The sequence below is a fragment of the Lagenorhynchus albirostris genome, chromosome 1 (genome assembly GCF_949774975.1).
Source record: "Lagenorhynchus albirostris chromosome 1, mLagAlb1.1, whole genome shotgun sequence".
NCBI lineage: Eukaryota > Metazoa > Chordata > Mammalia > Artiodactyla > Delphinidae > Lagenorhynchus > Lagenorhynchus albirostris.
In genome coordinates, this window is record NC_083095.1 from 67,605,796 (window position 1) to 67,620,139 (window position 14,344).

General features: G+C 33.9%; 1 protein-coding gene across 8 annotated transcripts in view; it reads right to left on the reverse strand.

Annotated features, from left to right (window-relative positions):
- Positions 1-14,344, reverse strand: part of SCFD1 (sec1 family domain containing 1) — a 134,814-nt gene that overhangs the window by 22,044 nt on the left and 98,426 nt on the right. For all 8 annotated transcript variants that reach the window (XR_009539674.1, XR_009539670.1, XR_009539672.1 and 5 more), the window contains exons 18-19: positions 8,306-8,368; positions 5,968-6,043 (exon numbers count right to left, since the gene is read on the reverse strand). Coding sequence is in view for 1 of the 8 variants with exons in the window: in XM_060144189.1 (XP_060000172.1) it covers positions 5,968-6,043; positions 8,306-8,368 (139 nt within the window). In the remaining 7 variants the exon portion in view is untranslated. The remainder of the gene's footprint in view (positions 1-5,967; positions 6,044-8,305; positions 8,369-14,344) is intronic.

The following is a 14,344-nucleotide window of genomic DNA, read 5'->3' on the forward strand; positions in this document are numbered from 1 at the left end:
TTAAATTTTACTTGGCATTTCATATCTCTGCTGTATCTGAAGATAAGCCTGCTAGTGAATAGGTCATTAAATAACACGAGAAAAATTTCTTTCTAGCAGTACAGTTCAGAAGTTTAAGAGCCCAGAGACGATTCTTTATGTTTTTGTTTGGTCTTTACAAACAGATAACACCAAAAGAGTCATCTACCAGTGCCACACCACACAATAATTCACACACTGTCACACATTAAGGAAAACTTGCAGTGTAGAGAATGATAAAGGAAATACATAATGTCTTTAAAGGCCTAAGAAAGAGTACTTCAGGAAACAACTTCTGAGAGCTCTGTCATCAACTAATGCTCTATCTGGCCTATACGAAGACTTAAGTTAATCATTTTAAAATGAATTTTATATTGATAATAATTTATATCTAAGATAACTAAGTTCTACTAATTGAAAAAACTGAACTGTGGCAGCTAACAGAGAGAAAACAGCAGAACAAAACCATACCATTTTCTTCACTCAACAAATGGTCTGTTCACTCATCTTTAAAGACACAAAAAAATTGTGTACCTCAATAACAGAGGTATAAATGAAATTTAATCAAATGAAAGCCCATTATTTTAAAAATTCCCAAGCATATATTTCATTGTTTTTAGAAACTGTTTCAGAAATAAAATGAAAAATATTATTGTCTAGGTTACTAACTAAATTTTTATTAGTAGAAAGCCTCTATATCTATTTAGATTTGAGAGACAGAATCCCATACATGTGAATATCCTAAATTAAGGATCACTATTTCCAAGATGTTCAAATTTCAAATATATGAACTAGAAATATTACTGGGAGAAAAAAAATACAGTGAGAAATTAATTTCTAGAAATCCTTAATAGTTTTATGACCATAGTCACGTTTTATGATTTTAGTCACTGGAAAAGTTTAAATAAAAACAATGTTAATTTTTGTCTCTGATGGCATAATTGCTTAAAAACAAAATTAAAATAAAATATGCAAAGAAATTAAAAAACAGACAATCTAAAAAACATAATACAGGCCTATATCCAAAACAGTTAAAAACATTTTTCCCCTCTAATTCTCCTAGGATTAGCCACTTGTTGCCCTGTATTGCCATCTGGTCTATGGTGACTATTTCCAACTCCCCCCCGACCCCGCCGCCCCTGCCCTACCCTGGGTAGCCTTGGATTTGGGATGATACTCTGACGATGAACTAGGCAGTGAAGTTGGGACAAGAGTCGCTGCTGTCTTGATTATCAAAGTCCTGAAGAATGAAAAGCAGTATGTGTACTTTCTTGAAGAGAATACTTATCTGGAAGACTGTATTAGCCAAGTAAAGAATAAGATGGAGTATGCGGATGTTGGAAAGTTGTCAGTGAAGCAGAGAGGAGGAAGGGGAATAGGATGGATCATCTATTTCCAAAATTTAAAAATTATAAATCAGAAGGGATCTACAGAGTGAATCCAACATCCACATCTTACAGATGAGGAAAGAATAAAATATATGAAGTGGTATTTTTTCCCCAAACCATAGCATATTAATGGCAATAAAATCAAGAAACAGGATTACCTGGACCCAATAAAACACATCAATTTCCATCATTCAGGTTCAACAATTATCAACTCATGGCAAATTCTTATTTTATTTATACTCTCACTCCCCACTCCCTAGGCTGTTTTAAAACAAGTTCCCAGTATCAAATCATTTTAGCAATAAATATTTCAGTATATATATCTCCACAATATAAGAACTCCTAAAAGAAAAAAAAACCCCTATAACACTATTATTGCACCTAAAATAATCAGCAAATATTTTTAATACAGCTCAATATCTAGTCAGTATCAAAATTTTCCTGCTCCATAAATTTATTTCTTACAGTTTCACTGTTCAAATTATAATGTTAATAAGGGCTATGTATTGCAATTAGGTGATATATCTTTTAAGTCTTTTTTAATCTACTGAATTCCACTGCTTGCAATTTATTTGTTGTTAATTCATTTTTAAAAGAGTGATTATTTAAGCAAACAAGCCAAAGAAAGTGAAATAGAAGACTTTTAAATTATGCAACTTAGTACTACATTATTCATCATCACGTTCTTATACAATTATCCTCACGTAAGTATATTTCAAATCTGCGAATATCATTCAAATGGTTTTATGTGATAGCTAATACTTGTGATACATAAAACTTATGCTGCCCAAGAAACAAAAAAGTATAAAAGGCTCTTATAAGTGACCTAGAAAACTGGACATGACAAGACATCCTATTCTATCTAATGTTTTTATAGCTTAAAATGTTTATTCAGATAAAAAATTGAAACAAATACTTAGAGACTTAAGAGGCATAAATTAAACAGAATTTTACAAGTGTGAAACAAAGAATTCATCTTTTCCAGTCTCTTCTCTGACATTTTTTTCAGTTCCCAACCTGCCCTATATCTACCTGTAGCAGTTCCTCTAAATTTTAGAACGTTAGGACTGTGTAACTTTAAAAATGGCTTTCTATGAGTTTAAATATTTCTAGAACAAGAGACTTTTTAAAAGTATTAAATTTACAAAGATTACACACATACACATACACACAGGTCCAAGTTTGGGCGGGATATAGAGAAACAGGTGCTGTAAATCACTGCAAATTGGTACAACTTTTCTGGACAGCAACATTGGTAAATTTACTAAGAACAATTAGAAATGTTCACTCTTTGCTTCCATAATTGAAGTCTAATAATTTATCATATGGAATTAATCAGAGGTGAATACTCTCACCTAGAAAAACTAACATTTAAAACCTAGTTATATATCCTTGAGTATCTTCTATTTTTTTTCTTTTTTTAAACAAAAACAAAAAGATCATATTGAATTTACTGTTTTATAATGACTTTTATTTTTACTTCACAATATATAATGAACCACTATCCCCCAATCAGTAACCAGTGTCCCCCAAATCAATAAATATTTCCTAAAAAGTCTTATTAACATCTATTTAAAAAACTGGCCTGGCTCTCTTAGCAGTGGTGATAGAAATGTGATATAGAAAGAGGTAACCACCAGTCATTTCAAATTTTACTTCTGTAAGTGAGAAACTGCCTATATCAAAGCAGTATGTTATTTGCAATGTTAAGAAAAGCAAAAGGATTTGAGGTCACAGAGGATAATCTGTTTTATATTTTATAAACTTAACTTTAAATAAAACACACTGTTGTGTTAGCACAATAAAATATTTAAGTCGATCACTTTAGACCCTTCTTACAGGCATCATTTGGGGATGTATATCATGTGACACTAAGGTAATAAGTTCAAAAAGTAAATTTGATCATTTAAAAGATTACAAGGACTTCCCTGGTGGCACAGTGGTTAAGAATCCGCCTGCTAATGCAGGGGACACGGGTTCGAGCTCTGGTCCGGGCAGATCCCACATGCCGTGGAGCAACTAAGCCCATGCGCCACAACTACTGGGCCTGTGCTCTAGAGGCTGTGTGCCACAACTACTGAGCCCACGTGCCACGACTACTGAAGCCCGTGTGCCTAGAGCCCATGCTCTGCAACAAAGAGAAGTCACCGCAATGAGGAGCCCGCACACCACAACGAAGAGTAGCCCCCGCTCGCCACAACTAGAGAAAGGCTGCACGCAGCAACGGAGACCCAACGCAGTCATAAATAAATAAAGATTAAAGCCTGTAATTGCTCAATGCTATCAGTTATTTGTGACAAGGATTCCTTTGTTTAGGGAATCTTACTACTGGGATTTCCTTCTAACAGTGACATGTTAAGTAAAATATGTACTTTTCCTTAAAACTAAATTTAACTATACGTAGTTATACAATAGCCAGTCTATCTAGCAAAAGGCAGACGTAGTCTTAGAAACTGGTGGTTCCCTCTTTGTCTCACATATGAAATCATCTTGTCCATAGTTGATAATAAATAGAGTGCTATGACAAAGGTTCTCTCCTAGACGAGATTCTACTCAGGCTCTTTGAACTTTTTCAACTGGGCCTCGACCTGTGGACTTCTGTGTCCATCTCTGCATTGTCCAATTTTAGAAAGAATCCTGCTAAAGTCAGTTTATAGCCAGCACCTCCATCCTCGGTATCTAAACACCCTCGGTATCTCATCGGGTTCCTCACCTTCTACCACCTCCCAGGTGATGTCCAATCACACTAGCCTGCCTTCAGCAAGAATCCTGTTAGGTTGGTTTGGCCAGGATCCCCCTTTATCCCTGATATTTCCTCTTGGTAATTTTCCAACCACTGATTCCCTACACCCTGCTCCTTGGCTATAAATTCCCACTTTTGTATTTGTACTTAAGCCCAATCTCTCTCCCAGACTTCAAAACTCCATTGTGATGGTCCCAACATCTTTCTCAATGGTCCCCCTGAATAAAGTCTGCCTTACTGTACTTTAATGAGTGTCATGAGTAATTTTTTCTTTAACAGGTGCTAGGTTAAACTGTAAGTACAGTATGTTGGTCACTAATGTGCCCAACCTCCTATTTTTATGTCTCTTCACCTTCAGTAGTCTAAGAGAGCAAAGATAAACTGACTTAGGAAAGTACCGTGAACCAGTAAAAAAGTGGATTAAGTATTTAGTAGTAGCCTCTTACCAGAAGAGAGACAGAATGGGAAGGACTGAAAATAATTCCTAAGAGTGATAATGAAGCTAAAAATTCTTCCCAAGTACTTAGGAAATAAAGCAATCTGGAATCTCTCTGAAGGAAAGTTAGGAAGTAATCAGCCTTTTAGTTAAAGACAGCAAATTAGGATTTTTCACTGTTCTTTATTAACACTACATTTTTTTTACAATAAAATCTTATTCACTTATTCAAACAAAAATTGAATACCTACTTTCTTCAAACTGCTATGGAAAATTCAAAGATGGGGAAAAAAATTCTTTGCCATCAATAAGTAAAACAATATATATCAATTGTATCTCAATAAAACTGGAAAAAAAAGAAGTAAAATATAAATAATGTTAATACAAAATATCACAGGTAAACATCATAAGAAAGATAAAAGGTGTGGAAGAAGTTCAGAGAAACAAAAGATCTAGTTTATTCTGAAAACAAGTAAGTAAACACTTAATATTCAGATCTGAATAACAGATAATTAACTCTGTTTCTTTTCTTAATTTGGCCTTTAAAATCCTTCTCACTACAAACTGTAGTATTTATGTGTGAAATATTATATCTCAGATTTGCCTTAAAATATCCCAGTTAAAAATAAATCAAATAAAAAAATATAAGTGGGGAAGATGAAACAAGAATGGCACGATGTTGAGTATTGAAGCTTGGTGAAGGGCTCAGGAGTATTTGACATACTAACGTGTATTTGAAAATTTCCATAACAAAAAGTTAAAAACAAGTCCAGTTTGAAACCAAATCAATTAATGATGACTCTGAAGCAGAAATATCTATATATAAGAATAACAGGAAAACAACAAAAATACAAAAGTCATTAAAAAAAGTCTTATATTTAAAACTAAGACTGTTATTCCAAAATGAAGTATGAAATCAAGCTATAGTTACATTATTTCAAAACATATATTCTACTTAAAATATTTTTATTTTAATTTACACAGGCTTTTAAACTATTAAGGCTATTAGTTTATTAATATTCTCCTAATATATGTCAAAACTTACATGATATGCATTTTTGTAACAGTTCATTATTCTAAGGTTAAGTTCATTTTTTTTCAATTAATATACTTTCACAAACCTGATAATAGTTAAAGGAAATCAAAATGTCAGTAAAGTCCAATTAGCGAATTAAAAAAAAAAAGCATAAAATTACAGAGTTGTGAACTATACCTGTAAAACACCCTCACATCCTTAAATATACCAGTAAAGGATGCCTTGATTTTATTTTATTCCTAATATTTGTACTTGAATATATGTAGAAGCTGCTCTATCTGAGCAATCAACCTGCCAACATTTATATTCAAAAGTTACCAGTGTGTTTTCTAACAATTGTACTTACTTGCTGTTTCAATACCAGGTTCTTCACTCCTTCCATCACAAATTGTGATCCTGTATTCATGACTCGTGATAAGAGACTAGGTGCAAAAGAAGAGGACTGCACTAAGTACAAATTATCTCTCCAGTTACAGACAGAATACTTGTCTGATTACACAATATATGCTGATGCTCTATGTGCCTACCACCTTTGTTTTTACTAAACAGAAGTGACCTGAGAATTTCTGCTTCCATGGACATCACTGCCACAATTTTATTTAACAATAAAACAGTAATAAAACAGTAATAAAACTTTCTGACTAGTCGATATTAATAAAATATAAAAATTGAGAGCTGCCCTCAATGTAAACATTTTAATTGCTAAGCCTTAGCTATAGTATTTAAGCAAATTATTAACTGAAGAGAATTACTTGCTTTCCTGATTGTCTTAATGTTAAAACAATAAATTAAAGACAGTAATCTAGAGTATTAAAAAATGTGTATGTATGTATAACTGAATCACTTTGCTGTACAGCAAAAATTAACACAGTATTGTAAATCAACGATACTTCAATTAAAAAAAGATAGTAATTCAGATGACTCACTTTAGGAGTTCAAAACACACTGGCATATTCAAAACATATATGTCTATAAGTATTACGAATAGGTCAAAAGTTACTGTGTTCTCTATATCATAGCTGCTAGACCTAATCCTGCAATTGTATACTTTCTCCCCTCATACACAAAACCTATCATATAAAAATGTGAAGCACAACATACTTGATGAATTCTACCTCAACTCAGAAGACTGTTTAGTGTCTGAATTTTTAACAACAAAAATAACACAAATGACTTGCCATATTGGTTTTATATTTGTGGTTCAAAAAGTCTCTCACACGGAATCAAAGGATGCTTTGTGGGACAGAATGGTAATCTTGCATTTTGATATTAGAAGGCTAGGGAGATACTAACGAGAACCTACTGTTTAGCACAGGGAACTCTACTCAATGCTCTGTGGTGACCTAAATTGGAAGGAGATCCAAAAAAGAGAGGATATATGTATATGTATAATTGATTCACTTTGCTGCACAGCAGAAACTAACACATTGTAAAGCACTATATTCCAATAAAAATTAATTTTAAAAAAAGAAGGCTAGGGAAAGCCTTCAAATCATCCAAGGTTTTCTTATAACACATTTTATTAAAATCCTCAACTACAAAATCCATAAGAAATCTAATAGGCTTTTAAGATTCAGCAAGATTTTAAGACAAAGAACTGGAAAGTCTGTTTCATTAAATGCATGAGAGTAATTTTCCAAATATATTTTCATTTTTCCTATCTTGTCCTACTCCCCTCTGAAATGAAGAGATGGACAGGATGGAAATCATTTCTTTAACAAAAACAAAAGAAAGTAATCTCTGTTGGAGTGGACAGTTCTGAGGCAATTCCCAGGTACCAGGTAACTCTCAGGGAGTTAGTGGGCTCACCTGCACAGCACTGTCTGAAGGTGAGGCCAAATGGATTCATTTTGCCAAGCGCTTACAAGGCCCTGCCTTAGGCCAAGTACTTTTACTTTTTGGAAACTGTTTCATTAAAACTGGCAGCTCGGGGTAGGTAAACCGGTTTTCCTCCAGTTTCATGCTTTTGTTCTAAGCTCCAAAAAATAAGCTAGGAATTTTGAAGCTAGTATGGTATGGAAAACAGCAGTTAGAATCACTTTGTTTAGCTCCCCTGAAAACCACACATACTGTACAGGATTTTCTGAAGTCAGAAGTCATACCCAGCCCTGAGGATTTCCTCTCTATCATTTAGCAGTATGCCTAGTTCCATCTTGAAGCTAGGTCTTGAGTGTCTAGCTTCAAGTCTATATTATCAACATTGATATAAAAACAGTTTTTAAACTTCATGTATCTTCTGAAAATGAAAAACATAATTTTTTTTTTTTTTTTTTTTGGTACGCGGGCCTCTCACTGTTGTGGCCTCTCCCATTGTGGAGCACAGGCTCCGGATGCGCAGGCTCAGCGGCCATGGCTCACGGGACTAGCCGCTCCGCGGCATGTGGGACCTTCCCGGACTGGGGCACAAACCCATGTCCCCTGCATCGGCAGGCAGACTCTCAACCACTGCGCCACCAGGGAAGCCCAAACATAATGTTTTAAGAACAAGGAAGCATACAAAGCCATACCAGGTAAAATACAGAATTTAAACTACCTATGGAAGCTAAAGGCATGCTGACATTTGTTCTGTATCACAATGAAAACTTTCTGTATCCAAAGTGTCACACTGTGTTTTTAAGGCACAAAAGTCCAATTATGGTCTGAAGTACCAGACTTATTCAATCAGAATTATTAAAAATACTTACCCCATTGGTTTAGTGGTAGTGTTGCCATAGCTGGTAGGAGCTGAAGCCATCTTGGCAAAAGCCCTATGACATAAGAAAGTTGTATTTAAACACTGATTATTTGAGCTAACATTTAGTATCATGGCATTAAAATATCTACTGACTAACCATAAGTTTTACTATGCAGTTTTTGAAAAGAAATTTTTCAACTAATACAGTGTTTCAGTAAAATTAACACTGAAACAATTATACAAACATTGACTATATAATTTGTAACCATGAAAAATAATGTTCAAGTAGAGAGCAACTGGTACTAAAACAGTGAAATTCTTTAAAAAACACAAATGCATTAGTTCCCCAAACTTCAGGATTTCTCTTTTCTTTTTTAAATATCTGATCATTAACATGAAACAGAGACTTTCTGTTTTAAAAGAACAATCACATACTGATTAAGTTTAGTCTCTTTACTATTCTCCACATTTCTATATTCTCTCATTCCCAGACACATGCCTTTGGGATGCTGTCCTTTGAGGGTATAAACTCACTGTCTTCTCCAATAAAAAACTGTACATTTCCTTTTAAGATTCAGCTCAAAACCACCACTTTCTTCATTAACACTATTCTAATTCTACTGCTCAATGATATTTCCTTATAGTTACATATACACTTTTATACTGAATTGCATATAGTCATTTATTTTCAAATCTTTCTAAATGAATGTCTAGAATGTCTTTAACTAAACTATAGAATTCTTGACGGCTCTGCAAAAATATGGCACTTAGCTATGTTTTAAAAAATATTTTCCTTCTGGGAATATGTTCACTGTAGAGAATCCAGAAAACAGAATGCTCCCAGAAGAACCCTACCACTAAGAAGTAACCACTGTTAGGATTTCGGCATATATTCTTCTAATCTTTGAACATATGCATACACAACATATATACTTTAAAAACAAAATTAGTATCATATTGTACATACTGTTCTATAACATTTTAATAATAGCATGCCATAAACATTTTTATGTGAATCAATATTCTTTTATAATTCCTTATCATTCCAAATGCTTTTGTAAATGGAAAAAAACCCTACCTAAATACAAGAAAACATTATGAGAGTAAAAAAAGAATGGGAATCACTAAGATGTGGAAGATGAAATGCTTAAATATTCTATTTCAACCTGGACAAAATTTGCTGATACCATTAGAGAAATCCCAAACACAAAAATCACAATTTTGTTCTGAAAGCAGGATTTGAATCAGCTGTTTTCAGCAGTAGGCTGGAATTTTTGTCTTTAACAAAAATTTATTTTTCACCAGAAATAGTAGTATCTAAATATAAATAATATGTATCTAACTATCTCTAAGTAATAAAGGGTTAAATAAAGAATATTACATTTATATGGCTGAATATCATGGAAACACTAAATACTACTATTGGAGACTACAGCTGGAACCTTGAGCAACATGGGTTTGAACTATGCAGGTCCACTTATACTCATATTTGTATCAATAAATACTACAGTACTACATGATCTGTGGTTGGTTGAATCCATGGATGTGGAACCAGGGATACAGAGGGCCAGCCCACTATAAAGTAATACTTTAATTTGTAACTGTGCAGAGGGTTGGCGTCCCTAACCCCCAAGTTGTTCTAGGGTCAGCTGTATTTAAGACGATGAAAAACTGGCATAATGAAAGGAATTGGAACTCTAGAATACAAACTGCATCTATAACAATGATTTCCTGATTAAAAATATAAATATGTAATATGCATATAGAAGGATAAACAATACGGTTTACCGTAGACTCTGAATGGGGAGACTACAGGTAAATTTTTACTTTCCTTATACCTTTCTGACTTTCCTAAAATTTTCTTCAATAAACTGATATAACCCTTATAATTAGAAAGAATGTTACAAATTAGAAATTATATATTGAATACTTTGTAACCATGTAAAATAATGCCCAAGACTGCCTTTCCTCTTTTAACACCAAATATTTGATTAGGGAGTTCCACATAAATCATAATGTAAAACACAATGACATATACGACACAGCCAAATATTTAAGTGTATATGTTATAAAAATTAGAAAAGACAGTTTTCGGTTTCTTCTTTCTTCTTCGGTTTCTTTTGTTAAACTAAGGTTTGTCTACTTTTTTCTTATCGTAAGAACACAGTGAAGAGGGCAGACAGCAGAAGCAAGAAGAACTACAATTCTGCAGCCTGTGGAATGAAAACCACATTCACAGAAAGATAGACAAAATGAAAACACAGAGGACTATGTACCAGATGAAAGAACAAGATAAAACCCCAGAAAAACAACTAAATGAAGTGGAGATAGGCAACCTTCCAGAAAAAAAATTCAGAATAAATGATAGTGAAGATGATCCAGGACCTCAGGAAAAGAATGGAGGCAAAGATCAAGAAGATGCAAGAAATGTTTAACAAAGACCTAGAAGAATTAAAGAACAAAGACCTAGAAGAATTAAAAAACAAACAGAGATGAACAACAAAATAACTGAAATGAAAACTACACTAGAAGGAATCAATAGCAGAATAACTGAGGCAGAAGAACAGATAAGTGACCTGGAAGACAGAATGGTGGAATTCACTGCTGTGGAAGAGAATAAAGAAAAAAGAATGAAAAGAAATGAAGACAGCCTAAGAGACCTCTGGTACAACATTAAACGTAACAACTTTCATATTATAGGGGTCCCAGAAGGAGAAGAGAGAAAGTATTTGAAGAAAATATTTGAAGAGATTATAGTCAAAAACTTTCGTAACATGGGAAAGGAAATAGCCACCCAAGTCCAGGAAGCACAGAGAGTCCCATACAGGATAAACCCAAGGAGAAACATGCTGAGACACACAGTAATCAAATTGACAAAAATTAAAGAAAAATTATTGAAAGCAACAAGGGAAAAATGACAAATAACATACAAGGGAACTCCCATACGGTTAACAGCTGATTTCTCAGCAGAAACTCTACAAGCAAGAAGGGAGTGGCACAATATATTTAAAGTGATGAAAGGGAAGAACCTACAACCAAGATTACTCTACCCAGCAAGGATCTCATTCAGATTCAACGGAGAAATCAAAAGCTTTACAGACAAGCAAAAGGTAAGAGAATTCTGCACCACCAAACCAGCTCTATAACAAATGATGAAGGAACTTCTCTAAGTGGGAAACACAAGCAAAGAAAAGAACCTACAAAAACAAACCCATAACAATTAAGAAAATGGTAATAGGAACATACATATTGATAATTACCTTAAACATGAATGGATTAAATGCTCCAACCAAAAGACACAGGCTCGCTGAATGGATACAGAAACAACACCCATATATATGCTATCTACAAGAGACCCACTTCAGACCTAGGGACACATAACAGACTGAAAGTGAGGTAATAGAAAAAGATATTCTATGAAAATGGAAATCAAAAGAAAGCTGGAGTAGCAATTCTCATATCAGACAAAATAGACTTTAAAATAAAGACTATTACAAGAAGCAAAGAAGGACACTACATAGTGATCAAGGGATCAATCCAAGAAGAAGATATAACAATTATAAATATACATGCACCCAACACAGGAGCACCTCAATACATAAGACAACTGCTGACAGCTATAAAAGAGGAAACTGATAGTAACACAATAATAGTGGGGGACTTTAATAGCTCTCTTACACCAATGGACAGATCATCCAGACAGAAAATTAATAAGGAAACACAAGCTTTAAATGACACAATAGACCAGATAGATTTAATTGATATTTATAGAACATTCCACCCAAAAACAGCAGATTACACTTTCTTCTCAAGGGCACATGGAACATTCGACAAGATAGATAACCTCTTGGGTCACAAATCAAGCCTTGGTAAATATAAGAAAATTGAAATCATATAAAGGATCTTTTCTGACCACAATGCTATGAGATTAGAAATCAATTACAGGGAAAAAACCATAAAAAACACAAACACATGGAGGCTAAACAGTACGCTATTAAATAACCAGGAGATCACTGAAGATATCAAAAAGGAAATCAAAAAATACCTAGAGACAAATTACAACAAAAACATGATGATGAAAAACCTATGGACTGCAACAAAAGCAGTTCTAAGAGGGAAGTTTATAGCAATACAAGCCTACCTCAAAAAACAAGAAAAATCTCAAATAAATAATCTAACCTTATACTTAAAGGAACTAGAGAAAGAACAAACAAAACCCAAAGTTAGTAGAAGGAAAGAAATCATAAAGATCAGAGCAGAAATAAATAGAAACAAAGAAATAGAAACAAAGAAAACAAGAGCAAAAATCAATAAAACCAGAAGCTGGTTGTTTGAGAAGATAAACAAAATTGATAAACCTTTAGCCACTCATCAAGAAAAAGAGGGAGAGGACTCAAATCAATAAAATTAGAAATGAAAAAGGAGAAGTTACAATGGACACTGCAGAAATACAAAGCATCATAAGAGACTACTACAAGCAAGTCTATTACAATAAAATGGACAACCTGGAAGAAATGGAAAATTCTTAGAAAGGTATAACCTTCCAAGACTGAACCAGGAAGAAATAGAAAATATGAACAGACCAATCACAAGTAATGAAATTGAAAGTGTGATTAAAAATTTTCCAACAAACGAAAGTCCAGGACCAGATGGCTTCACAGGGAATTCTATCAAACATTTAGAGAAGAGCTAACACCCATCCTTCTCAAACTTTCCAAAAATCGCAGAGGAGGGAACACTTCCAAACTCATTCTATGAGGCCACCATCAACCTGATACCAAAACCAGACAAAGATACTACAAAAAAGAAAATTACAGACCTATATCACTGATGAATATAGACGCAAAAATCCTCAACAAAATACTTGCAAACAGAATCCAACAACACATTAAAAGGATGATACACCATGGTCAAGTGGGATTTATCCCAAGGATGCAAGGATTCTTCAATATATGCAAATCAATCAATGTGATACAACATATTAATAAATTGAAGGAGAAAAGCCATATGATCTCAAGAGATGCAGAAAAGCTTTTGACAAAATTCAACACTGATTTATGATAAAAGCTCTCCAGAAAGTGGACATAGAGGGAATCTACCTCAACATAATAAAAGCCATATATGACAAACCCACAGCCAACATCATTCTCAATGGTGAGAAACTGAAACCATTTCCTCTAAGATCAGGAACAAGACAAGGGTGCCCACTCTCACCACTATTATTCAACATAATTTAGGAAGTTTTAGCCATGGCAATCAAAGAAGAAAAAGAAATAAAAGGAATATAAATTGGAAAAGAAGAAGTAAAACTGTCACTGTTTGCAGATGACATGATACTACACATAGATAATCCTAAAGATGGCACAAGAAAACTACGGGAGCTAATCAATGAATCTGGTAAAGTTGCAGGATACAAAATTAATGCACAGAAATCTCTTGCATTCCTATGCACTAACAATGAAAGATCACAAAGAGAAATAAGGAAATAATTCCATTCACCACTGCAAAAAAAGAATAAAATACCTAGGAATAAACCTACCTAAGGAGGTAAAAGACCTGTACTCAGAAGACCATAAGACACTGATGAAAGAAATGAAAGATGACACAAAGAGATGGAGATATACCATGTTCTTGGATTAGAATAATCAATACTGTGAAAATGACTATATTACCTAAAGCAATCTACAGATTCAAAGCAGTCCCTATCAAATTACCAGTGGCATTTTTTACAGATCTAGAACAAAAAATCTTAAAATTTGTATGGAGACACAAAAGACCCCGAATAGCCAAAGCAGTCCTGAGGGAAAAAAACGGAGCTGGAGAAATCCGACTCCCTGACTTCAGACTATACTACAAAGCTACAGTAATCAAGACAATATGGTACTGGCACAAAAACAGAAATATAGATCAATGCAACAGGATAGAAAGCCCAGAGGTAAACCCATGCACCTATGGTCAACTAATCTATGACAAAGGAGGCAAGGATATACAATGTAGAAAAGACAGTCTCTTCAATAAGTGGTGCTGGGAAAAATGGACAGCTACATGT